The sequence below is a fragment of the Gorilla gorilla genome, chromosome 9 (genome assembly GCF_029281585.2).
Source record: "Gorilla gorilla gorilla isolate KB3781 chromosome 9, NHGRI_mGorGor1-v2.1_pri, whole genome shotgun sequence".
Lineage (NCBI taxonomy): Eukaryota > Metazoa > Chordata > Mammalia > Primates > Hominidae > Gorilla > Gorilla gorilla.
The window spans coordinates 68,868,480-68,896,113 of NC_073233.2; the positions used below are offsets into that span (position 1 = coordinate 68,868,480).

Here is a 27,634-nt window from a genome sequence, read left to right on the forward strand (position 1 = left end):
CAACATGGAGATCACACACACACATCAACATGGAGATCACATTCACACACATCAACATGGAGATCACACACACATCAACATGGAGATCACACACACACATCAACATGGAGATTACACACACATCAACATGGAGATCACATTCACACACATCAACATGGAGATCACACACACACATCAACATGGAGATCACACACACACATCAACATGGAGATCACAGTCACACACATCAACATGGAGATCACAGTCACACACACAAACATGGAGATCACACACACATATATCAAATGGGGATTACACACACATCAACCCCAACATGGAGATCACACACACAACACAGAGATCACACAAGTCAACATGGAGATCATACACACACATCAACATGGAAGTCACACACACACAACATGGAAATCACACACACGTATCAACATGGAGATCACACACACATCAACATGGCGATCACAATCACACACATCAACATGGAGATCACACACAACACAGAAATCACACACATCAACATGGAGATTACATACACATCAACACGGAGCTCACACATACACCTCAATATGGAGATCACACAACACAGAGATGACACACACAACACAGAGATCACACAAGTCAACATGGAGATCTCTCTCTCTCTCCACACACACACACACACACACACACACACACTGGCACAAGCCCAGCATTCATGGCGCAGCCATCTCTTGTACTTGCTAGCAAAACAACACCTGTGGAAAGTCAGCTCAAACTTCCAACCTCATCCCTCACAAAGGGGGAATGGAGGGTTTGGTTTTGGCTTTCACTGGAGTCTGCAGCAAGAACTGGCATCATGCTGCCCATTTTCCGCCTCTCCCCGCCCAGACCCCTGCCTCAGAGACGCCTGTCCTCAGCCCAGCCCTCAGCTGCAGCCAGGCCTTCAGCCTCCGTAACCCCGCTCAGGGTCCCCACCCCCTGCAGCCCTGTCCCTCCAGGATGCACGGCCTTGTCCTGTGTGGGGGTGGCCGAGAGCACTGCCCCAGCCCTGGGTACCTTGGGCAGGAAGCTGGCAGAGGCCAGGGCTGCCATTCAAACAGGGGCAGGTGGTTTTGCCAGGAGGAAGTTGACAGTTCAACTTCAAACATGGGTGACGCAGGCCCCACACTGCCTGCTCCCCGTCCCACCCCTCCCTGAGCACGCCACCCCGCCCTCTCCCTCTCTGAGAGCGAGATACTCGGGCAGACACCCTCACCTGCGGTGCCGAGCTGCCCAGGCTGAGGCAAGAGAAGGCCAGAAACCATGCCCATGGGGTCTCTGCAACCGCTGGCCACCTTGTACCTGCTGGGGATGCTGGGTGAGTACCCCTCCCGGGTGTCCTGCGAACACCCGGGCTCGCTCCAGTGCAAGGAAGGAGTTCCCAGTTTTACCCAAGGCTGACTCTGGGATCCACATGTCAGCCCTCTGGAGCGTTGTGGAGATTTGGGGCCACTGGGATCCCTGCCTGCCCCCACTAAGCCGCAGCTTGGCCCTCTGTCCTGCATGTCCCACCCGCCAGGAGCACAACCTTGCCTCTCTCATGCGCTGTTGAGAACCCTGCTTTACCCTTCCAGTGCAAGAGAGACTGCAGGGGGGACCCGCATCCGATGGGGCCCAGACAACTTGATTCCTAGGCTGAGTCAGTAGCAGAGCATTCAGGCCTCCCTCTGCGGGGTCCCCCACTGACAGCCCAGCCTTTACTTGGTCGCCTCCGGAGACATGGAAACTCGCCCTCTCCGAGGCAGCTCTGATGATGCTCTGGACAGACAGTGGGCCGAGGCAGGGTGGAGCCGCCTCTGAGGAGGATGTCTGAGCAAATGTCAAGGACTCATAGCGGAAGTCCTAGGCCCTCTCATGCCCAGTCCTGGGTCAGTCCCAGAGGGGCCCAGCCAGGCCGGCTGTGATGAGTACACGCTGGGCCTGCTCTCACTCCAGCCCTGGGTTGTAAGCCCAACCCTGTGACCTCAGATAGGTCCCCAAGCCTCTCCAGGCCTTGATCTCCCCATTTATGAAATGTGGGGGTTGGGGGTGTGAACTGGATGAGGTCTGACCACTTCCTGAGGATTTAGAAGGTCTGGCAGGGTGACAGAGGTGCGTGACTCTGGGCTGGAAACAGGAGGATGTGAGCAGCTTCCAGGCTGGCAGGGAGAGGGTCCGGAGGCCTTGCCTGCCTGAGCAGAGAGCCTCAGCAGCCTTCTAGGGAAACGGGGTGTGCAGGTGTGAGTGTGGGGGAATGCATGTGTGTGTGTGTGCATGTGTGTGAGTACTGTGTGTGGGGGAATGTGTGAGTCTGTGTGGGAGTCTCTGGGCATGTGTGTGAGTACTGTGTGTGGGGGAATGTGTGAGTCTGTGTGGGAGTCTGTGCGCATGTGTGTGAGAACTGTGTGTGTGCTTTCATGAGCACAATGCGGCCTCCAAAGGCAGGATTATCTCCCCAACACATGTGACAATGGCACCTGTGCACACATGTTCACATGGTTCTTCTCACATGTAACAACAACAGGTACAAAATGCCTTCTGTCCCAAAGTAAGAGGCCTGAGACAGACCCCTGGCTGGCTTCGGGGACCCTGCTGAGGAGGGACCAGGCCCTTAAACCCCCACCTGCTCCTCACCTCTGGCCTCAGACTTCATTGAGATAGGGCGGCTCCCAGCTGAGTATGGGGACCTGTGTCCTGCTCTAGGGCCCTCCCAACTGAATCCCATCATGGGTGAGGCTCCTGATGGCACCAGGCAAGTCCCCTGGCCCAACACAGGCCACAGTCAGGAAGACTTGGAGGTAGCCCCTTCACCCCCAGTATGGGGACCTCCTTGAACCCCAGGAATACTCAGTTCCCAGTGTCTGAGTGAGCCGGTGGCTACCAAGCATTCCCTTTGTTCAGTGGGTCACGGTTTACAAAGCACTTTTAAAGCCATTTTCTGGGGCAAGCTTCGCAACAGCCAATGAAGTAGGTGGGCCCATTGGCCCCATTTTACAGTGGGGAAAAGCGAGGCCCAGGAAGGCCGAGTGCGAACCCAGAGTGCAGCAGCTGGTGCACAGCCGAGCCGACCCCAGCCCAGCATTCCTGCCTTCACAGAGGCCCCTCCCTTAGCTAAAAGGGAAGGCCACCAAAGGCACTTCCGTATGCAGGAAAATGGCCCTGGGACACAACCTCCACCAGCAGAGATACAGCCACCAGAGCTGGGGACACCAAGGGCCAGGGCTGGGGCTGGAGTCAAACAGTGCAGGCACCCTTTGAGCCATTCCAAGGAGAGAGGCAGCCATGCCAGAGCCCTGGGGACACCACAGCCTCCTGGCTGGCATCGGGGCTTGGGGACCTTTGGATCCTGAGGCATGAAGATGCCCCCAGCATGCCTGGGTGCTAGTGACAGGCCAGGGCCTCCCACAGTTGCTCCCCTCTCAGCCCCAGCCTGCTGGACAGCTGCAGGCAGTGAGGCGGGGAAGCGGCTCTAACACAAACTGCACATCCCTGACTGGCCCAGCCGATGCGACTCTGAAAGCCAGCACTGGGACGTGGGAAAGTCATGGACTCTGCAGTTTGAATTCCAGTCTGCCACTTACCAACTGGGTGACCTTGGACTAGTTCTGTAAGCCTCAGTTTTCTCATCTGTAAACCGGGTGCAACAGTACCTCATAGAGGCTTATAAGGATTCAATGAATCAATGCACACAGAGCTTAAGTACAATCCTGGCATATAGTATAGTAAGTACTCAATAAACAATAATAACAGCAACAACTATGATTATTATTATTACCAGGGTCAGCAAGAAACAATGCGAGGTAGGAGCCAATGGGGAGGAAGGTCTTGCCAGAGGCCTGCACAGCCGTCAATCTCTCTACCCCTCAATCCTCTTGCACAGGCTATTCATTCATTTTTCATCTACAAATATTATTGAGCATCTCCTGTGCATCCAGCTCTGTGCAAAACACTGGGGATACAGGGACCAAGGCAGGAGTCCCTGCCCTCAAGGATTTGACCAGCTAACAGGAGACCTGTTAGAGAACACAAGTAAACAAGCACCAAAGACCGGGCATGGTGGCTCATGCCTGTAATCCCAGCACTTCGGGAGGCCAAGATGGGTGGATCACCTGAGGTCAGAAGTTCAAGACCAGCCTGGCCAACATGGTGAAACCTCATCTCTACTAAAAATAAAAAATTAGCCGGGAGTGGTGGCACTCGCCTGTAATGCCAGCTACTCAGGAGGCTGAGGCAGGAGAACCGCTTGAACCTGGGAGGCGGAGGTTGCAGTGAGCCGAGGTCGCGCCATTGCACTCCAGCCTGGGCAACAGAGCAAGACTCCATCTCAAAAAAAAAAAAAAAAGGCACCCGAAATATTTACACATTTTGAAATACTGAGTGCAGCAAGTTCCTCAGGCACAATACAGTCTGCACTGGGATAGGAGGACACCCCTTTGGCTGGGCAGGCAGGGAGGGCCTCTCTAAGGAGGCGAGGTCTCATCTGAGAATCTGAGACCTGAATGAGGGACGGAGCCAGCCAGGCAGAGAAAAAAGGGAAGAGGGTCCCAGGCAGAGCGGATGGCAGGGCAAAGGCAAGGGGGAAGGACAGGCCTGAGAGGGTGGGGCTCCTAGTGGGAGCAGGGCAGCAGGCCCACTGTCCCAGGCTGGGCGAGGCCCTGGTTGGATCATCCTCCTCGAAGACCCAGAGCTCCCCACCTCCAGCAGGGAATGAAGGGACCTGGGGGCCCAGGAAGGGGCCTGGCCTTCCTGGTCACTCTGTCACCACCAGTTCAGAGGGGTTTTCCCTGCAGTGACCAGGCGGCAAACTCAGCTCAACCTGACAAAATTGATTGAACATCTACTCTGTGTGTGTGTGTGAAATTGAACATCTACTGTGTGTGTGTGTCCATATGCTGTGTGTGCGTATGAACACAGATGTGCACAGCCCTGTGGAGGGGAGCTTTGGAGCAATGCAGACCTAGTTTGATTTCTGCTTGGCCACCCACAAGTGAACATCTCTCAGGGTCTCGTCTATAAAAATAGGGGTTCCTTGCTGTGTCCACCTCAAAAGATCACTGCAATAATTACATCGGGTTTATTCAGAGACTAGGTATGGATTGAACACCTACTATGTGCCAGATGCTGTTCTAAGTGCTGAGGACACAGCAGTGAACAAAACGGTGGAAAATCCCTGCCCTGGTGGATCTGGCATAATAGTCAGGGTGTGATGGGGAGACAAACAGGAGACAAGCTAAGCTAGTGATTATGCGAATACTAGACGGTCATGAGAGGTGTGGAAACAGACAGATAGAGGAGGGCTGGGACCGGAAGCCTTGGTGGGGTGTGAGGTACCTGGGGAGGATTCAGCGGCTCTCATGAGAAGATGATATTTGAGTCAATATTTGAAAGAAGGGAGTGAGCCCACTGTGTGGGACCTGAGGAGAAGTGTTGCAGGCAGAGGGGCCTCCAGCTGCAGGTCAGTGGGGGGTCGATGAGGCAGCCATGAGGGCCACGGATGCCCCCGTGAGGACTTGGGCTTTTTCTCCCATGCACTGGACAGCCACACAGGAGCAGAGAGGTGGGCATAACTCTCACCGCTCCAGGTCCTCAAGTGCATCTTGAACCCCAGGCCAGACACGTTTGGAACTCCAGAAGGTTTCAGAATGTAGAAGGAAATACTGTGTGCTCTTAACACACGCAGTGAGGCCTGGGGCAGCACCCTGCATTCAACACATTCCCATTTCTGCAGTGAAACATGAATTTGCACACTTAGAGGGATGTAAAGACAGCAAACACCCTCCCACCAAATGCATTAGAACAAGACTTTTAGATTTTGGATTTTGAATTGCAGATAAGAGACTGTGGGCCTGGATCACTTCTTCTATAACTTCCACTATCACCGTGACCAGCATCATCATCACCATCATGTACCTTTCAAGGCCTGACTTTCATGGTGTCCAGAGGGACCCTAATACTCCTCTCCGGGGGACAGATACGGTAGGAATAGCGTAGGAAATGGGTGGTGGCAGTCTGCAGAGACGACAAGGGTCCCATGCACTGCCACAGATTCCCACGGAGACATCTGGAATGAACCCCTCCCTCCTTCTGGCCCCAGTTTCCCCCATCTGTACTCCAGAGCAAGCAGGCTCTGGGGCCTCCCTGGGGTAGACTCCCACAGGCCCTGTCAGGTGATGGAGACAGGGTTTCTCTCCTGACTCTACCACCAGCTAGCTGTGTGACCTTGGGCAAGTCACTCAGCCTCTCTGAACCTCGGTTTCCTGATCTGAAAATGGAGGTGAGCATGGTCCCTTCTTCACAGGGCTGTGGGTAGAAAGAACAAGTCTAGTGCATGAGAGAGCTTTGGGGTAGGTAAAGCTCTAAACAAAACCAAAGCCTTGTCTCTGTGACAGCAGAGACACCGTATATGGTGCGAAACTCATGCAACAGCAGACTGCTAGCGCGAGAGAGAAATAACAATTCAAACAGCAAAGGTCATTCTGCCCACGACCCACTGTCCGCTCACTGGGACAGGCCCTGGGTGAGCCAGATTAGAGACCTGAATCTGCTGTTCCTTCCTGCGGGCTCCATTCCCAGGCCTCTCCTGGTGTAAGCCCAGTGTGATTCTATATGTGTTTTGCACATAAAAGCCGCCTAATCATAAACCAATCATTTCATCTGTGCTCAACCCAAGAAAGGGAATTTTCGTCCTTTATGACCTTCGTTTCCCTAAAGCCCTGATACGGCTCCAACTCTACAGATGACTGTCGTTTCAGAAAAGAGGAGCTTCTGACCTTTCAAGTCAGCCAACCTAGAGGGTTCGAGGAAGGAAAATCCAGAATCCTCCCCAAAACACAGGCAGATCTATTGTATTCATGGACATCGATGGCTGTAGCTATGGGGAGGTCTGTGGACTGTTAGAAGGAATCACTGTCTACGGGAAAAAGGGAACACCTGACTTGCAAACTATACTAAATCAGTCGTAGGTGTTTTATCTGTGGAACAAAGTGGCGATAGCCCCCCGTCTTCTGAGGCTCTAGAAAGAAATGGGGTCTTCCGTGAAAAATCCTCGTCCTGGGGTCTGCACAGGGTAAGGATGCTGTCATTTTATTATCATCGGTCATTATCACAGGCCTGTGAATCCGGGTGCCTGCCAAACCCTAAGCAGGCCACACCCTTGCCTCCATTTCCCAGGGTGCAGGGGCGGCAGGACCTAGAAGTGAGCCAGAGGCAGGGGCCAGGAGTGCAGGTTACGAAGCCGGCCGCCCTGGGCTGAATTCTGGCTCTGCCGAGTTCTCACTCCCATGCACCACGACAGCCGCCTCCTCTGTAAACTGGGACCCATCATGCAAGTCAACAAATATTCATCTGTAATTCCAAAGCCCAAAAAACATTTGTAAGTTTCTGGCAAATGCATTTGGTGCAAATCCTGACCTGAGCGAATGGGAGGCTATTTATAATCTTAACACATCCCCCTTAGTGTGAAACTGCATATGTTTCACTGCAGACACTGCCATGTGTTTGAAGCCAGGTCTCTCCACACACATGGTGACCATAAGGTGCCAGCGAGGCGTTGACAAAACAGAAGGCAAGGGCCACCGCCACTGCCTGGGGCCTCCAGAGGTGCAGCCAGTGGAGCCAGGATGTCCTATTTTTCAAAAACGCCTGGATCTTGAAATGTGTTTAAAAAGCAAAACAAAATTAAAAGAAACCTTTTTTTTTTAATTTGGCTCAAAAAATTTTTAAACACTGTGCAGAGCAAAGAAAACTCATGGGATGCCGTAATAAGAGCCAAAGTGAGAATTATCCTGAATACTGTGGGGGCAAGAGGAATGAGAGGGACGGGGAGGAAGACATCCTCACCAAGACCTCAGGGCAGGCAGGGCCAAAAATATTGTCTCTGCCAATGCAAAGACAAGAGACGGGGGCTCCGGGGGTGTGATAAGCCGTCTGACTTCTTTAGCCCTGAATTTTGCCTGGGTTTGCCCAGTCCAGGCCCTAAATTGTGGGAGCTGCAAGGGGAGGTGGGCAGGAGAAGGAAGGGGTCTTCAGAGAATTCTTATCCGTAGCCCCAGTTGCTCGGGGTGAGGTGTGGCTGGCGGATAAGGAAACGGCATAGCACTTCCAGGCCTCGGGGGCCTCCTGGTCTCGAGTCTCGGGGATTCTGTCCACAGTTTTGGCAATAGCAGGAGCCTCAGGCTTCATGAGGCTAGGAAGGATGGTGCAGGAGTAAGCTGTAGACCCCCCAGAGGGGGTCAGGCAGACCCTGAACACAGACCGCAGGGCTCAGGGGATGGAGGTTGCTGGTCTGACCCCTGTGAGAAGCAACTAAAAAATGGAAATAGGTTGTGGACCCTCAAAACCTCAATGTTCATTCTGCTCCCTAGATTATAAGTGAAAAACAAGCAAACAAAAAACAACCTGAACATATTCGTGGACAGGCAGAAAGAATATACACTACACACTCAGGAAGCTTCCAAGTCGGCTGTACATCTCACCGCCCTCCCTCCACCAGCTGCTGAAATCCATCAGGAGCTAAAGATTATAGATCGTAGGTGTTTGAACCAGGGGGAAGGTGAGGGATTGTGGAATCTAACTTCCTTACTTTACAGATTAAGAAACTGAGCCCAGAGAGGCTGAGTGGCTTACCAAGGTCACACAGCACTTCATAGCTAAGTCTTCCCACTGCATGTTTTACTGACTGAATGGAATCACAAGTTCATTCCCTTTCATCAGGATTGCACACCAGGGCGGTGCAGGAATCAATGAAACCTGGGGCAGGCCATCATGGGCTTCCTGCTGGAGGGAAGGGAGGCAGTTTGGGCCTCACTGGCAAAAGCTCAAGACTCAGTGCCAGGCGGCTAGGTTTGAGTTCGGGCCCCAGCACTCATTAGCTGCTTGGACAAGTCATTTAACCCCTCTCAAGTTTCCTGGTCTGTAAAATCGGGACCAAAAGAATAGTACCTACTTCATAGCATTGTGGTGAGGACTGGGAGAGTTAATGTGTAAAAGGCCCGGAAGAGTGAAAACTTTTAAAGTGTTGGTGATGGTGACAGTGATGGTGATGATGATGGTGACAGTGATGGTGATGATGATGATGATGGTGACGGTGATAGAGATGGAAGGAGAGGAGAGGAACTGCTGCTCATCTGGGGACCAGATAGGCACCCAGAGGAAGGTTCCAGGGCGATGCTCTAGAATGCATAAATATCTTTTTTATTAAAGCATTTGTTAGAGCATTTTTTAAAGAATTTCACTTGGTTCTACAGCTTGTTCAGTCTTTCCTAAGAATGTTCTCTGAGCAAGACCTAGGCTGTTCTGTGTGGAATCTGCCAAGATTGTCAGGCCCAGTCCCTGTCCCCAGGCCTTCAGGGTCTGGCTGCATGAGCATTTCCAGGTCAGACCCAGGTGGTGTTCATCTCTGCATCTCCAAAGCTGGCACTCTGGAGGAGCAATTGGGTGGCTGGGAGCAGAGAGCATGGGTTTTAGAGTCAGACACATGGTTCGACTCCACCTGCCAGCCATATTACCCGAGACAGGGCATTTGCCCTCTCCTGATATTTATACCAGGAACATACTCAACTCTCATGATGGGGCTGTATGGAAGATTAACAACAATATCTGTGATGAACCATACCGTGGGCTAAGTATGCAGCAGGTGCTCAATAGTTGGCAGGTGCTGTTAATAATGAACGTTGAGTATGATGACTTAGGAAATAGAGATGCTCCTTGACCTACAGTGGGGTTACCTCTCAATAAACCCATTGTAAGCCGAAAACACCCTAAGTCAAAAATTCATTTAATACCCCAATAAACCCATTGCAAACTTGAACAGTCATAAGTTGAACCACCCTAAGTCTGGACCATCTGTGCGAAGTTTCCAAGTTAGGAGAAGGAAGTGGTGAGCCCCATGGCTTGGCTCTCTGTGCTCCTGGACAGGGAATCTTCCCACTGGGAAAGCTCCCCGAGGGTCTGCCGCCCTGGGCACAGCTTCCCCCAGCCCACCCTACTCCACAGATCAGTAGCACCAGCTCTGAGCACTAGGCCAGGAAGCACTGGGCTAAGCCCTTTACACCGATTAGCTCATCTCATCTTCACAATGGCTCTAGAAACCTAGTTCCATGCTCATCCGCATGCTATGAGTGAGGAAATCGTGGCTTGGAGGCACAGAGACAGGACAGACGTGCTCCTCAGACTCTATAGGCAGGAAGTGGCAGAGCTGATACTCAGAACTGGAGCAGTAGAAAGTTATCGGTGACTGAAAACCCATCCTGAGCTGTGTAGCACTGAAGGGCAGATATTTGGACTCCCACTCCCCACAGGCAGCACTTCAAGCTGCCTTAGCCCTCGAGACTTAGCCAGAGGGATGACTCCTTCAAGGCAGACTGCCCTGCTCCTGATGGGCAGCTGGGATGAGAGGGAGGTGGGAATGAGAGGTCAGGAGTGAGAGGTGAGGGCAGGGCAAAAGGGCCTCCTTCCTTATTTCTCTCGCTAGCTGGACATCTCCCTGATGGCCTCCTGAGGCTGCCCTGCCCACTGCAATAGATCAGATGATTGGCTGGGTGCGGTGGCTCATGCTTGTAATCCCAGCACTTTGGGAGGCTGAGGGGGGTGGATCACCTGAGGTCAGGAGTTCAAGACCAGCCTGGCCAACATGGTGAAACCTCATCTCTACTAAAAGTACAAAACTTAGTCGGGCGTGGTGGTGCATGTCTGTAGTCCCAGCTACTCGGGAGGTTGAGGCAGGAGAATTGCTTGAACCAGGGAGGCAGTGGTTATAGTGAGCCAAGATCATGCCACTGCATTCCAGACTGGGCAAGAGAGGAAGACTCTGTCTCAAAAAAAAAATAAAAAATTGATCAGATGATTGACAACTAGACCATCCTTTTCCACCCAGGCCAGAGCTCTGTACACTTCCCTGTTGGTGAGAATAACCTTCCCCTTCCAAGGCCCATGACTCCTAGAGCAACAGCCGCAAAAGGATCTTGCAGATTCAGGGGAAACTTATCACATGGCCATGATGACTTCATTACAAAGAGTCTTGATTTGGGGACAAGGATGAACTGTGGAGCACATCACCCCTTAAAATTCAACCGCCAGCTTGAGAACACTCAAGCGAGAACAGCTTTTTCAAAGCACACCGATTTTTTAAGAGATGGGGTCTTGCTATGTTGTCCAGGCTGGACTCAAAACTCCTTGGCTCAAGTGATCTTCCTGCCTCAGTCTGCTGAGTAGCTGGGACTACAGCCTTGAGCCATTGGCCCAGCTAAACACACCTATTTTTTACCACCAAGCAAAAATTTCTCACGAACAATTTGAACACAGCCTTTCACTATTAATATATAAAGCAGTCTCCTTGACCCAGTGCCGTAAATCCAAGAGTAAACCCAAGTCAGACAGATGGAAATCAAAATACCATACTTGCACCTAACTGATCATGCTAGGTGGTGAATACAGAGGTTAAGCTTTGAAGCCACGTGAGCTTGCTACTTCACCTCGTCCCCACTCAAATTAAACCTCTCCCCCAGCCACAGATGAGCTGCTCTGCTGAGAGCCCCGCAATGGGCCACTTTGCCCCCGCTCCACAGTGAGACCAGGCTACAAGGAGGCAGAGCTTCCACGTGGTCCACATGGGGGAAGGCTGGTTCCCTGCAGACCCGTGTTCCCTGGGCCTGTCGCCTTGGCTCCTTTGCCAACTAGCTGGCTACACTACTGTGGGCAGGTCCCGCCATCTCTTTGAGCTTGGTCTTCTCCAGAAATGGGCAGCTGTTAAAGATAAGTGGCTGTCATTCTTATCCTGCCTTGGGAATGCTAGAAAGTAGCAAATGTTCTCTTCGTTCCCTTTCTTGCTCATTTCTTTCTTTCCTTTTTTTTTTCTTGTAAAGACAGAATCTCACTCTCTCACCCAGGCTGGAGTGTAGTGGTGCAATCTCAGCTCACTGTAGCCTCCACCTCCCAGGTTCTAGCAATTCTCCTGCCTCAGCCTCCAGAGGAGCTGGGATTACAGGCATGCACCACCACGCCGAGCTAATTTTTGTTATTTTTAGTAGAGACAGGGTTTCACCACATTGGCTAGGCCAGTCTCAAACTCCTGACCTCAAGTGATCCCCCCACCTCGGCCTCCCAAAGTGCTTGGATTATAGGCATGGGCCACCATGCCCGGCCCCTTTCTGAATCATTTCTCCATTCTGTAGAACTAAGGAGCTCAAACTTTTTTGAGTGGAAGCAACATGCGGGACATTTTTACATTGCAACCCCCAACACACAAAAAGTGATCAGTGCATTCTGACATTCTCTTTTTTATTTATTTAAAACAAAACAAACAAATAAAAAAAACAGGGTCTTACTCTGTCACCCAGCTAGAGTGCTGTGGCATAATCATAGCTCACTGCAGGGTCCAACTTCTGGGCTCAAGCAGTCCTCCCACCTTGGCCCCCTTAAGTGCTGGGATTGCAGTCATAAGCCACCGTGCACGGCCTCTCTATTCTACTCCACTTCATTTTTTAAAAAATTGATGGCCTGAGTGGCTCACACATGTGAATCCCAGCACTTCAGGAAGCTGATGCACGAGGATCACTTGAGCCCAGGAGTTCAAAACCAGCCTGGACAACATAGTGAGACCCCATCTCTACATACGCACACACATACATGCATACATACATACATACATAGTAAAAAAAATAGCCAGGCATGGTGGCTCATGCCTGTAATCCTAGCTACTCAAGAGGCTGAGGTGGGAGGATTCTTTGAGCCAGGGAGGTTGAGGCTGCAGTGAGCTGTGATCATGCCACTGCCCTCCAGCCTGGGTGAGGAGAGTGATATCCTGTCTCAAAAAGTAATAATAATAATAATTGATGGTTACATTATTACAAAGGTTAGCATGAGGGAATTTGAGGTAGGGAGTAATGGAACTGGTGTATACCTTGATTGTGATGGTGGTCACACACATCTATATATGTGACATTCACAGAATCATGCAGTAAAGAAAAATCAATTTCACGTCTGTTCATTTTAAAAGTAACGTTTTTTAAGAAGAAAAAAATCAATAGTTGCATCCCACTAGATAGAATTCATATCACTCAGGGGTTCCAACCTGGAGTATGCAAATTCCTGTCCCTAAAACCCATGATAGTGGATAGGGGGAGGCAGAAAGGGCCATTGCTCGGGTTGTGGGTGGGTGAGCTGGGGAGAAGGGAGAGGGTGGGAGGTTTCACTTCCTGACCCTCCTCTCTCCTTTCTGCAGTCGCTTCCTGCCTCGGACGGCTCAGCTGGTATGACCCAGGTAAGGAAGAGCCACATGGAGAAAGGCCTGGGGCAGGGGGAGAGTGGGGCTGTGGTTTCATCAGGCCATCGGGGACCTCTCGATGAAGCCATCACTTCTGCCAGAGTGAACCCCACCCTACAGAGAGAGTGAACCCCAGCATACACACAGGCACAGAGATGCAGACACTGCACATTTAAGATGCTCACATGCAGGTGGGTGCCCTCGACAGCCGTAAATCACCCACAAATGCCAGATCTCATGATAATTATTATGACCCGCTCACCATGCACAGAAGACATCCCAGCTCATAAATGTACCTTGCAAAGTCTTATTTCCCACCCAATCCTGACAGATGCTCCATGGTCAAAGATGTTTAGAGCGGAGTCTGCAGAGAGAGGCCGCAGACTGATGGTACAGTGTGTGGAATGTCCAGCCTTAGAGGTTGGAGTTTAGTCATAGAGGCTCTTTCCCAAATAGGGTTCCATGGAGCATGTTGGACAAAGGGCAGGCAACACCACATCTCCCACTGAAGACTGACAGTGTACACCGGCCCGGTAAAGGATCTGAGAAATCCTGCAGTGAAGAAATACATGACACTTTTTAACCCAGCACTTTGCACCCTTATTTCACCACAGACCTCTCCTTCACATTGACTGGGATGACATCGTGCTGAATGTACCTGGGGAGAATTGTGGCTGAAGGGTCTTGAGATGCCACAGTGCAGCCAGAGGGGGTGACAGGGGCCTTGGCAGGCCCTAAGCACGATCTGGACCCTGCACTGACATCCTAGCTCCAAGCTTTGGCACACTGCTTGACCTCTTGAGCCCCAGTTTCCCCAGCTGTGAAATGGGAAGAAAATCTCTTGCCTGGTGAAGCTGCAACAAGCCAGCTCGCTGGGCGGACAGCCTGCAAATCACCCCACCAATGTTAGGTGTTGAGACGCGCTCGTTCCGCCTCTAACTAGCCAAGTGCCCTTGGCAAGCCCTGGCCCTGAGCTTTGGCCCCAGAGTGTCCTCGTCAGAAGAAAAGGGTAGCCTGACCCGTGGTTCCCGACCAGGGAAAACCTCCCCCTCAGAATCACTTGGGAGAGCCTTTCACATTTCTAAAAATTTCTTGAATCAGTGACACATTCATCCAGCTCAAAAATTTAAAAAAATATAAAAAGATCTGTAGTGAAGAGTCTCACTTCCATCTCTATTCCCGTCTATCCCAGTCGCCCCCGACGTCGACCCCAACACCCCAGGTAATGACTACATTTATTTGTTTCTTGCATATTCTTCAAGGAGCTCTTTATGCAAATACACACACACCCCCCACACAGACCCCACACACACACACCACACATACACACAACCACACCACACACACACCACCACAAACACCACACACACACCGCACACACACCACACACACCACGCACCACCACACACACACCACCTGCACACTACACACACCACACACACATAAAACACACACACAACACACACCACCACACACACATCACACACACCACACACACTACACCACACAGACACACACACTACACACACACACTACACACACACACATATTTTTCCCCTCATGGAGTTTGATAAAATCACACAAGACACATGTCTACCCATGACCCAGCAATTCCAATCCTAGGTATTTACCCAAGAGAAATGGAAACGCCCACACAAAGACCTGTATGTGAATGTTCACAGCAGCCTTATTCATAGTAGGCAAAACCCGGAAACAAATCAAATGGTGAATGGAAAACTAATTGGCATGTCCGTGTAGTGAACTATCATTCGGCAATAAAAAGGAATGAACTACTTATGCGTCCAGTGACATAGCTAAATCTCAAATACATGCTAAGCGAAAAAAGCCAAATCAAACAAAATAAAATACATGCTGTATAAGTCCATGTCTGTGACATTGTAGCGCAGGCAAAACTCATCTTTTGTGACAAAAAGCAGATCAGTGTTTGCCTGAGGCTAGATTCAGGGAAATTAACTATAAAGGGGCCTTAGGGAACTTTCTAGATGATGGAAATGTTCCATATCTAGATTATGGTGGTGGTTACATGCATGTATACGTTTGTCAAATTCCATCGAACAGTACCCTTAAAATGAGTGCATTTCACTGTATGTAAATTTACCTCAATAAAATTTTTTTTTTTTTTGAGATGGAATCTTGATCTGTTACCCAGGCTGGAGTGCAGTGGCGCGATCTTGGCTCACTGCAACCTCTGCCTCCCGGGTTCAAGCAATTCTCCTGCCTCAGCCTCCCGAGTAGCTAGGATTACAGGCGCCTGCCACCACACCCAGCTAATTTTTGGTATTTTTTTCTTTTTTTTAGTAGAGATGGGGTTTCACCATGTTGGCCAGGCTGGTCTCAAACTCCTGACCTCAGGTGATCTGCCCGCCTCAGCTTCCCAAAGTGCTGGGATTACAGGCATGAGCCACCACACCTGGCCTAAAATTAATTTTTAAAGATCTCTTAAAAAGCAGACACCAGCCCCAATCTCAGACCCCTTGAGACAGAATTTCCAGGACAGGGGCCACCTGCTGGACAGTGGGTGCCGAGAACACCTTGCCCATTTATCTGAGCTCCCTTCTTACTCTGAAATCTGGAGCCCCACCCTCCTGGGTCTAGCTTCGGGGCTGCCTGGGTCAGGGTCCTCTGGGAAGCCCCTGCAGTGCCCCAGAAGGGACGAAGCTCACAAGGGGCAAGGCAGGCAGCCCACGGGGCAGGAGGGAGCTCAACTGGGCGTCCTAGGGAGAGGGCAGTGAGGGGTGCCAGTGGGGAACCCCTCCCAGCCTGACCCCCACCACACCTTTCTGACCCCCAGATTTCCAGGCAAGGCTCACCCGTTCCAACTCGAAGTGCCAGGGCCAGCTGGAGGTCTACATCAAGGACGGATGGCACATGGTTTGCAGCCAGAGCTGGGGCCGGAGCTCCAAGCAGTGGGAGGACCCCAGTCAAGCGTCAAAAGTCTGCCAGCGGCTGAACTGTGGGGTGCCCTTAAGCCTTGGCCCCTTCCTTGCCACCCACACACCTCAGAGCTCAATCATCTGCTACGGACACCTGGGCTCCTTCTCCAACTGCAGCCACAGCAGAAATGACATGTGTCACTCTCTGGGCCTGACCTGCTTAGGTGGGTAACTAGCCAGCCACACGGGCACCCTGGGCCTGGACGCCAGCCCCGAGGAGACTGCCCGAGGCCTGTGATCTAGGGTCTGAGCAGGCTGGTGGAAGGGGTGGGGGGACCCCAGTTTATAACCACTCCCCAAGACACATACCCAGGAGGGGGACTGGAAGGGGCCAGCACCCATCTGTAGGATGGCAATGGAGGACCTAGTTCTGCCAATCACTGACTTCATCGTCGCCTCTGAACCTCCATTCTCCCATCTGTGAAGTGGGGTGGTACTTCCCGCCTTGCAGGAGGCTTAGAGACAACGTGTGGGTCAAGTGGACCTGGTGTGCCAAGCGGCACTCCTGCCAGGAGCTCCTGGTCCTCTCAAGGCTGCCGGCTGCCCCCGGCCCTCCCCACACCACCCATTCCTCCCTCACCAGAGTGTCTCATTGCAGAACCCCAGAAGACAACACCTCCAACGACAAGGCCCCCGCCCACCACAACTCCAGAGCCCACAGGTAAGAGGATTCTGAACCCCCCATAGGGAGTCAGAGCTAGCAAATAAAAACCCAGGATGCCCGGTTACATTGGAATTTCTGACAAAGGTGGAAATGTTTAGTATTGGTGTGTTCTATGCAATATTTGGGACCCCATCACCTCCCAAGGCTAAGCGTTAGTCAGTAGTTGTCCGCAAGTTGGGGCCAAACAGCAAGGAGTGCCCAGGAAGCCCTCGGCGCTCAGGCTGGCTCCCCCTCCTGCTCTCTCCTCTCCTAGCTCCTCCCAGGCTGCAGCTGGTGGCACAGTCTGGCGGCCAGCACTGTGCCGGCGTGGTGGAGTTCTACAGCGGCAGCCTGGGGGGTACCATCAGCTATGAGGCCCAGGACAAGACCCAGGACCTGGAGAACTTCCTCTGCAACAACCTCCAGTGTGGCTCCTTCTTGAAGCATCTGCCAGAGACTGAGGCAGCCAGAGCCCAAGACCCAGGGGAGCCACGGGAACACCAGCCCTTGCCAATCCAATGGAAGATCCAGAACTCAAGCTGTACCTCCCTGGAGCATTGCTTCAGGAAAATCAAGCCCCAGAAAAGTGGCCGAGTTCTTGCCCTCCTCTGCTCAGGTAAGTGAGACCTGGCCAAGCCCCATGACACCTTCTGCTGCCCTAGGTGGGGTCACAGAGCATCCCAGAAGGTCAGGGAACATGTGTGCAGCACAGGGCACTATGGAGAATACAAGGGAAGTGGAGGCCTGGTCTTGGCCTCTAAGAGGTAACAAGGGTTGGGGTGGGGAGGATGCATCCACACTCAATGCCTTGGTAATCTCTGCAAAGCTACACACCCCAAGCCCAAAGGAACCGCTGGCTCAGCTGCCACATGGGGAAGGGGAGTCGGCAGGACTTCCAGGAGGAGGCAAGGTCTCTTCGTGGGTCTGGGGAAGAAAAAAAAATGTCTAGGTAGGAATTATGGCTTGTGCCAAAGATGGGGCACTTGGAGGGGTGGGCCTTGCAGGAAGGGCATTTGTAAATCCCAAGAGTTGGCATTGCAGCAATGGTGAGAGGTGGGAGGTCCCTGAGGCCCGGGAGTCAGAGCACAGCAGGCAAAGAGAGAAACAGAGACAGCCCCCAAGAGGGCTCTGCAGAGGGTCCTGCGCCGTGCGCTGACAAGGTAAAGAGAATGACGCCGCTGTGTGGTTGAGGGGAGGAGGCAGGTGAGACTGAGTCTGTGAGACCCCAGTGGGCCAAACCAGGATCAATGAAGAAAACTAAAGGGAAGAAACCACAGCTGAAACGAAGGGAGAAACTTCGCAGTACGCCTCCCTCCGGAAGTAGTGGGTTCCCATGGCCGGAAGTGTTCTCAGTAAAGTCCACACTGTACTTACCGAGAGCTTACTTCATGCAGGGACCATTCCTGGACATTCTAAATTTTTCACATGGCCTTAGGAGGTGGGTGTTATTATTATCATCCCTTTTTACAGTGAGGAGGCTGAGGTTTAGAGAGGCTAAACCTCTCGCCCAGTACTATAGAGCACTTGCTGGGATTTCTGTTCAAGCAGGGTCACTCTAGAGTCTGTTATCTGAGCCTTGGTGACTCAGTGTGGTCCTGGACCAGCAGCAGCTGGTTAGAAATGCAGGTGCTCAGGCCCCAGCCTGGAACTTCCGAATCAGAATCCACTTTTCAGCAAGGTCCTCAGTGATTTATGTGCACAAATCTAGGAATCACTGCTCGGGGCCACCTGGCTGTCCTGCAAGCACGCTGGGTACCTGGTGTAAATTAGTAAAATGCTGCCCCTCCCCCAGCAGAAGCAGCTCCCAAGGGGCTCTTGGCCTGATGAGGAGAGCAAGGGCTGGCTCGCAGTCCCACCCGCCCCTCAGCTACTATCCTTCCTGCAGGCTACAACCTGTAAAACCATACCCAGGGTTCTTGCCTTTGAAGCTTCTTCTAAATAGATTTACTAGGGCTTTGAAGGTGGATGTTGCTATGGAAACTGGGCAAAGCTGGTGAGATCACAACTCTCTCTAAACTGAGCATGTGTGGGCCTCAGCTACAGACTCCCAGGCCCCACCCTGGCAGGCAGAAATAAATGCGTGCCTCTTTTGAGCCAGGCCCCACTTGCTGAAAGCCTGGCCCTCAGCGTTCAGTGCCTGGGCAGCACGATCTGTCCCAACTGTGAACTGCCAGGACTCAGGGCAGTAGGTCTTTCCAACCCCCAGGCCTCAGTTTCCCTCTTCTGAAAAGTCCTCCTTCTTCCCAAAGTGCAGCGGGACAATGACAAGATGTTTCCAAGTGAGAAGTGGACCTAGGTGGAGCCTATTTCCCACGCTCTTCTCTTATCTCCACCTGGCATGGAGCCGACTCCCTGCTGGTGGCTGCCAACAGCCTCCCTGCAGAAAGCGCCTATGCTGCTGTGTCTCAGGATGGTGCTGGCAGCTGCCCAGAGGCACCAGAGACAGTGCTGGGTCAGGGGAAGAGCCACAGAGGGTGCCAGAAGGAGGGAAGGGCAGAAAAGAAGGCTGCCTCTCCTGGTGGTCCCATACAGTGCCTTCCCCTAGCCAGGACCCCGATTTGCCAGTGGCATGGGGCCCCAGGAAGCAGCACACAGGCTCAGGGTCACACTTTCACCCTCCTTTCCCATTGCTTCCCCTCTCAGGTTTCCAGCCCAAGGTGCAGAGCCGTCTGGTGGGGGGCAGCAGCATCTGTGAAGGCACCGTGGAGGTGCGCCAGGGGGCTCAGTGGGCAGCCCTGTGTGACAGCTCTTCAGCCAGGAGCTCGCTGCGGTGGGAGGAGGTGTGCCGGGAGCAGCAGTGTGGCAGCGTCAACTCCTATCGAGTGCCGGACGCTGGTGACCCAACATCCCGGGGGCTCTTCTGTCCCCATCAGAAGCTGTCCCAGTGCCACGAACTTTGGGAGAGAAATTCCTACTGCAAGAAGGTGTTTGTCACATGTGAGTTGGCCACAGCCCACAGTGGGTGGAAGCAGTTACTACTTTACCTCTAGGACCCGGTCAGGGTGCATGTCTCTAAAGGGAAGCCCTGGGGAGCTAGACAGAGAGTCCCAGAGACCCAGAAAGGATGGAGACAGGGAAATTGGAAGGCCAGGGAGCAAGAGTACTCAGACAGCAATGGGCATGAACAATAATAGGAGACAGGGCAAGCAACAGGTAGATCACTGTCAGGCAGCTGATGAGTCATAGAACTTCTCCTTCTACCTTCTACTTTTGCAAGGTGGAAGCCAGAAAATCAAATGGTAGATAGCACATATTTGCTACATGAATGGTAACTAAATGGCAAGTAAAAGAGAGAAATGGATGGATGGATGGATGGATGGATTGGTGGGTGGGTGGGTGGGTGGATGGATGGATGGATGGATGGATCGGTGGGTGGGTGGATGGATGATGGATGGATGGATGGATGGATGGATGGATGGATCAGTGGGTGGGTAGATGGATGGATGGTTGGATGGATGGATGGATAGATGGATGGATGGATGGATGCATGGATGGATTGGTGGGGGATGGTTGGATGGATGGATGGATGGATCAGTGGGTGGGTGGATGGATGGATGATGGATGGATGGATGGATGGATGGATGGATGGATGGATGGATCAGTGGGTGGGTGGATGGATGGATGGTTGGATGGATGGATGGATGAGTGGACTGATGGATGGGTGAGTGGATGGATGGATGGATGGACAGAAGGGTGGATGGACAGATGGATGGATGGATCAAGAATAGAGGCCCCGCTGGCTATTGGTATGCAATCATATATTGGTTTCTGATGGTATATGATGGCAAGGTGATCACTAATAACTGGCAAATGGTAGAAAATTAAATAGCTTATAACAAGTGTGGCAAATGATAGCTAGATGATCAACTGTTAGATGACAAATGGTGGGTGGGTGAGTGGGTAGCAGGGAATTCTAGAGATAGATGGAGGGATAGCCAAATAGATCATTGCCTTCCGTGCATGCTGGTGAATTTCTCAGATGAGCAAGGATGACGGCGGAAGCCAGGCAGCCAGCAGCTTCCCTCCCACAGTTTTTCTCCCCCCAGGACTGGGACTGACCTAACTCTTCCTCCTTCCCCAGGCCAGGATCCAAACCCCGCAGGCCTGGCCGCAGGCACGGTGGCAAGCATCATCCTGGCCCTGGTGCTCCTGGTGGTGCTGCTGGTCGTGTGCGGCCCCCTTGCCTACAAGAAGCTAGTGAAGAAATGTAGGTGTCACGGCCCTGAGTGGCTCCGTTCCCACGTGCAGAGACTGGAGGGGCTGCACTAGAGTCCTCCGGAGGAGGGGTCATGCCTCCAGAGAGCTGGGCGCGCAGGACACCTCTGCTTCACCACCCAGCCTTCCCCTCTCCTGCCCATTAGCCATTTTCTGCCCCAAGTAACAGAAACACAAAGTAAACAAAATTGCAATTGCTGATTTGTCCATCTCTGGAGCCCAGCTGAGACCCACTCCAGGTCAGAGAGAAGGTGTGGCCATTCCCAAGGCTGTGGCAGGCACAGAGGGTGTTCAGCACGGCCTCTGATGGTAGGAGACACACGTCCCAGGCCTAGCCCCACCACTTACCACTGCCCGAGATGCTGATTGGGCCACTTCCTCTCTCTGACCCTCAGTTTCTTCATCTACCAAATGGGCAATCGCACACCTTGTGAACGCGGGGGGTTGTTCTCCTTGCCTTGCAGAACTTAAGAGGAAATTATTCAGACAAAGAAGTGAGAGGGGAGAGATTGGGAACAGAGGGCCCAGCAGGACAGTGTTAGGTCCTAGTGCCTGCCCAGGTCTAGTTCTAAACGCCTGTGGTCTTTTCTCCTGGGGAGCCAGGCACCTCTACACCATCCTCGGCCTGCTCCTTTGGCACAGGATGGCTGCAATTCCCTTCCCGAGCAAGTTAGGAAACTGAGGCCTACGAGAGACTCCAGGGGGCAGAGCCCAGCAGCCCTGCCCTCAGCTGCACCTGCCGCCACCATCTCCCTCCCAGGCCCAGCCCCATCCCCACCCCTGCCTGCCCGCACCCACACCTGCCCCCACCACTCTGATGTGCCTTTCTTGTCTCTTGCCCAGTCCGCCAGAAGAAGCAGCGCCAGTGGATTGGCCCAACGGGAATGAACCAAAACAGTAAGTGTCCCCAGAGGCAGGAGCCTCCCTCAGGCCCTGGACAGAGGCCATGGAGGCAGAGTTGAGGCTCTCTGCTGACCACAGACGGAGCCTGTGGCTGCTTGAAGCCTCTGATCTCCACGGTGCTTGTCTGACATGTGACTGTGGCCAACAGATGTCCCCACACCAGGGAGGGCGGAGGCTTCTTGATGGGCTGATGGCTGAGCGGTTTCTACCGCTGAAGCCTCAGAGTGTAGAAACATCTTATGGTATCCTTTCTGTCCCTTGCCTCATCTCTAGGGTCCCCAGCAGCCCTCACCTCCTCCAGCAGTATTCCCCAACACAGTAGCCGGTGGATGTTAACAGGCAGCACTCACAAGAGGCCTCCCTGATCAACAGATCTGGAAAACCATGAGTTAGGCACAGCTAAGCATGGCTATTTCAGGACTTATCAGAACCTTAATGGGCATTTTTGTATTGCCCATCTCCAAAGCAAGGATCCATTAAGAAGGGCTGTCCAAGTTATTTTCATCATGGAACAACTTACAGGGCCAGTATTAGGACATTTTGGTGCAGCCAGCCCAACACCATCCCTGGTCTTCATCCTCCCTCCTTCCAGCCACAGTCAGAGACACCCTAATGGATGGAGACATGGCGCTCTTCCTGCCTCCCATTCCACCTTCTTCCCCCTTCCCAAGTCCACGGCCAAATCCTTCAAGAGGGTTCTGTGTTGTCCAGCCTTTCTTAATAACATACAGGCCCTCAGCTCCTGGAGGGCAGGGAGCAGATCTGTCCCTTCACCTGTGCTCCAGTCTCCTGCTTGGTAAATGCTTGATGACCGACTCACGGAAGGCCCCACCCTGCCAGTCAGATTGCTGGGTTACCCAAACCTGCTCTAAAAGTCTGCTGCTCATCCTGCTAGCATGAACCTCCCAGGAAGAAAGGAGAGGGGGACGCATTGAAGGGGCTGTGGGTGCCTTTGTCCTCTCCCCGCTAACATCATGGGAATAGGAGATTAAAGTTCTGGGCACCTGCTGGGGAAGGAGACGGAGGACAGAGCCACACGTCTAACGACACTGTCTCCTACCATCTGCCCAGTGTCTTTCCATCGCAACCACACGGCAACCGTCCGATCCCATGCTGAGAACCCCACAGCCTCCCACGTGGATAACGAATACAGCCAACCTCCCAGGAACTCCCGCCTGTCAGCTTATCCAGGTAAGCACCAGCGGGTGCTCCCAGGCACGCAGGCAGGGCTGCAGCAGGCCGCCAAGGCAGGTCACGTGATGCCCTTGAAGGTCGGGTGATGGCCCAAAGACAGAATGGAGACCCCAAGGTGCAGGGGGATCAAACGTCGCAGGATGCAGCAGGGGTACGGAAGGGATGTAGCCTTTGCAGGCCCCAGCTGTCCCGTTTGAGACCACGAACTACTCATCTGGAGAGAAGAATGCACTCAGAAAGCCATCAACCCCAGCCTTGCTGTGACCTAATGGGCCTGTTTCCCTGCAGGGCCTTGAGGGGCCTGGATGGTAAATGAGGTCCCTTGGATTCCTCCGGGCCAGAAGAGAGCCATTAAGCGGGCTGCAGGAGCGCTGTACTAAAGGCTCCCAGACTGGCACTACCAATTAAGCCCCAGGGAGCCTGGAGTTCAGCATCATTAGTGAACGTTTGGCTGATTTGATCAAAACAGATACGGGGCTGTCACCGGCTCATAAAGCCCCTGTGATCTTCCAACCCACTGTGGGCAGCGGCTCTAGGATCCAAGGGGCTCTGTGGAGTCACAAACCCTCTGCAAACAGCGTCCTTTCTTTCCCCAGCTCTGGAAGGGGCTCTGCATCGCTCCTCCACGCAGCCTGACAACTCCTCTGACAGTGACTACGATCTGCATGGGGCTCAGAGGCTGTAAAGGTGAGCCCATCTCCAGCCTGACCCCAGCACCCCAGGGTCCCCCACAGTCCTGGGGGCGAGCAGCAGCCACTCAATGCCTCCCCTCAGTCCCACCCTGCCCATACATGAATAGGGGACCCCCAGCATGTTGATTCTTGTAAAGGGAAAGACAAACATCGGCTGTTTAGGTTATACGAGCTGGTTTGACAATTAGAGCAGAGCAATCATGAACTTTAACAATCAACTCTTAAACTCCATTCGGAAGGCCACACAGGCAGAGTCCCTAAGAGCTCCGTGATGGAGTCACACCCCTCTAGAGCTGCCAACCTGCCAGCGGGGAGAAGGAGCCCCTGGCTCAGGACAGCAGCCGTCCCCAAGATGGAGCCCAGAGCATGGGTCCTGTCCCTGACCTCCCTGCATCACCTCTGAGGTGTCTTCCTCTAACACGTTTCCTTCTCACCCCACAGAACTGGGATCCATGAGCAAAAAGCCAAGAGCCAGACCTGTTTGTCCTGAGAAAACTGTCCGCTCTTCACTTGAAATCATGTCCCTATTTCTACCCCGGCCAGAACATGGACAGAGGCCAGAAGCCTTCCGGACAGGCGCTGCTGCCCCGAGTGGCAGGCCAGCTCACACTCTGCTGCACAACAGCTCGGCCGCCCCTCCACTTGTGGAAGCTGTGGTGGGCAGAGCCCCAAAACAAGCAGCCTTCCAACTAGAGACTCGGGGGTGTCTGAAGGGGGCCCCCTTTCCCTGCCCGCTGGGGAGCGGCGTCTCAGTGAAATCAGCTTTCTCCTCAGACTCTGTCCCTGGTGAGGAGTGACAAGGAAGCTCACAGCTGGGCGAGTGCATTTTGAATAGTTTTTTGTAAGTAGTGCTTTTCCTCCTTCCTGACAAATCGAGCGCTTTGGCCTCTTCTGTGCAGCATCCACCCCTGCGGACCCCTCTGGGGAGGGACAGGAAGGGGACTCCCGGAGACCTCTGCAGCCGTGGTGGTCAGAGGCTGCTCACCTGAGCACAAAGACAGCTCTGCGCGTTCACCGCAGCTGCCAGCCAGGGGTCTGGGTGGGCACCACCCTGACCCACAGCGTCACCCTACTCCCTCTGTCTTATGACTCCCCTCCCCAACCCCCTTATCTAAAGACACCTTCCTTTCCACTGGCTGTCAAGCCCACAGGGCACCAGTGCCACCCAGGGCCCTGCACAAAGGGGCGCCTAGTAAACCTTAACCAACTTGGTTTTTTGCTTCACCCAGCAATTAAAAGTCCCAAGCTGAGGTAGTTTCAGCCCATCACAGTTCATCTTCTAACCCAAGAGTCAGAGATGGGGCTGGTCATGTTCCTTTGGTTTGAATAACTCCCTTGACGAAAACAGACTCCTCTAGTATTTGGAGATCTTGGACGTACACCTAATCCCGTGGGGCCTCGGCTTCCTTAACTGCAAGTGAGAAGAGGAGGTCTACCCAGGAGCCTCGGGTCTGATCAAGGGAGAGGCCAGGCGCAGCTCACTGCGGCGGCTCCCTAAGAAGGTGAAGCAACATGGGAACACATCCTAAGACAGGGCCTTTCTCCACGCCATTTGATGCTGTATCTCCTGGGAGCACAGGCATCAATGGTCCAAGCCACAGAATCCAAGTCTGGAAGAGCAAAAGGGAGTTACTAGGATATGGGGTGGGCTGCTCCCAGAATCTGCTCAGCTTTCTGCCCCCACCAACACCCTCCAACCAGGCCTTGCCTTCTGAGAGCCCCCGTGGCCAAGCCCAGGTCACAGATCTTCCCCCGACCATGCTGGGAATCCAGAAACAGGGACCCCATTTGTCTTCCCATATCTGGTGGAGGTGAGGGGGCTCCTCAAAAGGGAACTGAGAGGCTGCTCTTAGGGAGGGCAAAGGATCAGGGGCAGCCAGTGTCTCCCATCAGTGCCTTTTTTAATAAAAGCTCTTTCATCTATAGTTTGGCCACCATACAGTGGCCTCAAAGCAACCATGGCCTACTTAAAAACCAAACCAAAAATAAAGAGTTTAGTTGAGGAGAAATGAGTCTTTAGAAAACTGTTTTTCAAGGGTTGGCTGACTTGGGTGATGCATTTCAAAAAGATGTTTGGTGATGCGATGGAATAGAAGCATTTTAGTCTTCAAAGTGCCATTGTCAAGTTCCTGCCTTGGCTGCTGAAGGCAACCCACTGCTCCCCCAGCCAGTGCTCGGGGGCTGGTGTCCACGTCCCTTGGTAGAGGACGCGCTGCCGTGACCTGGACAACCTCCCCGTTCCTACATCCCAGCAACCTGCTAGAGCAGGGCCACCCCTTCCACTCACCTGTGTGTCCCTCAAACCCTGCCCATTCCGTAAATTATGTTCCTGCGTAAATCATGTGACCTGGCCAATGAGTGTTTGGGTGTGCAACCCCTGATTCTAGCACATTAGGTCAAGGATACCAAGGACCAAACAAGTCTAGCTTTCACACTGCCATGTGCCCAAGCATGGTGGCTCGTGCCTGTAATCCCAGCACTTTGGGAGGCCAAGGTGGAAGGACTGCTTAAAGCCAGGAGTTCCAGACCAGCCTGGGCAACAAAGTGAGACCCCAGCTCTACCAAAAAAAGGGAGTTTTTTAATAAGCTGAGCATGGTAGCACATGCCTATAGTCCGTTATTCATGAGGCTGGTGCAGGAGGATCACTTGAGGCCAGGAGTTTAAGGCTGCAGTGAGCCATGATCTTGCCATTGCACTCCAGCCTGGGCAACAGGCTTTTTTTTTTTTCCAAAAAAACCATATATATACAAATAATTAGCCAGGTATGGTGGCACACACCTGTAATCCCAGCTACTCAAGAGGCTGAGGCAGGAGAATCACTTGAACCTGGGAGGCGGAGGTTGCAGTGAGCCGAGATGGCGCCAATACACTCCAGCCTGGGAGCCAGATGAGTGAGATTCTGTCTCAAAAAAAAAAAAGTTATCATGCACCCAGGGATCTGGGAGTACAGAGCAGAACAGAGAGCTGTAAGGACATGACATTTATATGGCCTCACCACATCCAGCAGAGCAAAGTGTCCTAAGCTAGAAATCTCCTGAGACTCTAAATTTGATGCTCAGGGTCTGTTCCCCTGCAGCGGGAGGCCCACTGTAGTCTGGTGAAAAGCAGCCAGTGATCTCCCAGGGATGCAGGGAGGGAGGCGTGAGGAGCGCCTGTGTGTGCTGCCCTCTGAGGTGAGGTGGCCAGGGAGAGGGGGAAGCAAAGAGCACAGGGTGGGACACGCGGGCTGACCAGCTGAGGCAGCTCATGATGGTCCTTTCTTAGAATGTCAGCCCCTCCGTGCCCCCTGCCACCACTCTGGCACCAACCCAAGGCAGGTGACCTGACTATGCGCCTAGAGGGAGATTTGCAGCCTCTTCCTACAAAGCCAAATTGCTTCCAGCTGTCCCTGATGTCCTGTGTCCTCAGCCTTGGACACCTGCAAGGCAAGGCCAGAGTTCAGCTGGGGGTGAAGGGCAGTAAACGTTTGACCAGAGCCCAGAGACTCTCAGCTCTGTCCTCGGGAGGCACTTCTGGCACCACCAAGGCAGGGGGAAGGAGCCCCTGCAGCCTCTGAAATCCAACCGACCCAGTCCAAGTCCCACCTCCTCCTAAGGCTGTGCAACCCGCTCACCGAACCACCTGCCCTGTGGTTTCCTCCCATTTAAACTGGGGATAAAAGGGCTGTTGCGAGGACTCCAGGACATAATGAGCCTGAAAGCACAGTACAGCCTGCAGCCATAGCGACTCAGGGCATCTCTAGGCATCCTCCGCAGGTGGCCGCCCAGTCACCTTGCG

At 53.0% G+C, this 27,634-nt stretch overlaps 1 protein-coding gene across 1 annotated transcript; it reads left to right on the top strand.

Moving 5' to 3' along the window:
- The first annotated feature begins 1,097 nt into the window (after nt 1-1,097).
- On the top strand, nt 1,098-25,865 carry CD5 (CD5 molecule). Its single transcript, XM_004051298.5, has 11 exons — nt 1,098-1,333; nt 13,214-13,252; nt 16,068-16,373; nt 16,808-16,870; nt 17,127-17,468; nt 19,496-19,789; nt 20,934-21,059; nt 21,911-21,964; nt 23,042-23,161; nt 23,761-23,851; nt 24,298-25,865. The coding sequence occupies exons 1-10, from the start codon at nt 1,279-1,281 to the stop codon at nt 23,847-23,849; spliced, it is 1,488 nt and encodes a 495-aa protein (XP_004051346.1). The 5' UTR covers nt 1,098-1,278; the 3' UTR covers nt 23,850-23,851; nt 24,298-25,865.
- The last annotated feature ends 1,769 nt before the right edge of the window (nt 25,866-27,634 follow it).

Excerpts from the sequence above, each read along its gene's own strand:
- CD5 (XM_004051298.5), top strand. The coding sequence starts at position 1,279 with ATGCCCATGGGGTCTCTGCAACCGCTGGCCACCTTGTACCTGCTGGGG. Across the intron at positions 17,469-19,495 it reads TCTTGCCCTCCTCTGCTCAG|GTTTCCAGCCCAAGGTGCAG; the intron begins GTAAGTGAGACC and ends TTCCCCTCTCAG. Across the intron at positions 23,162-23,760 it reads CCGCCTGTCAGCTTATCCAG|CTCTGGAAGGGGCTCTGCAT; the intron begins GTAAGCACCAGC and ends TTCTTTCCCCAG.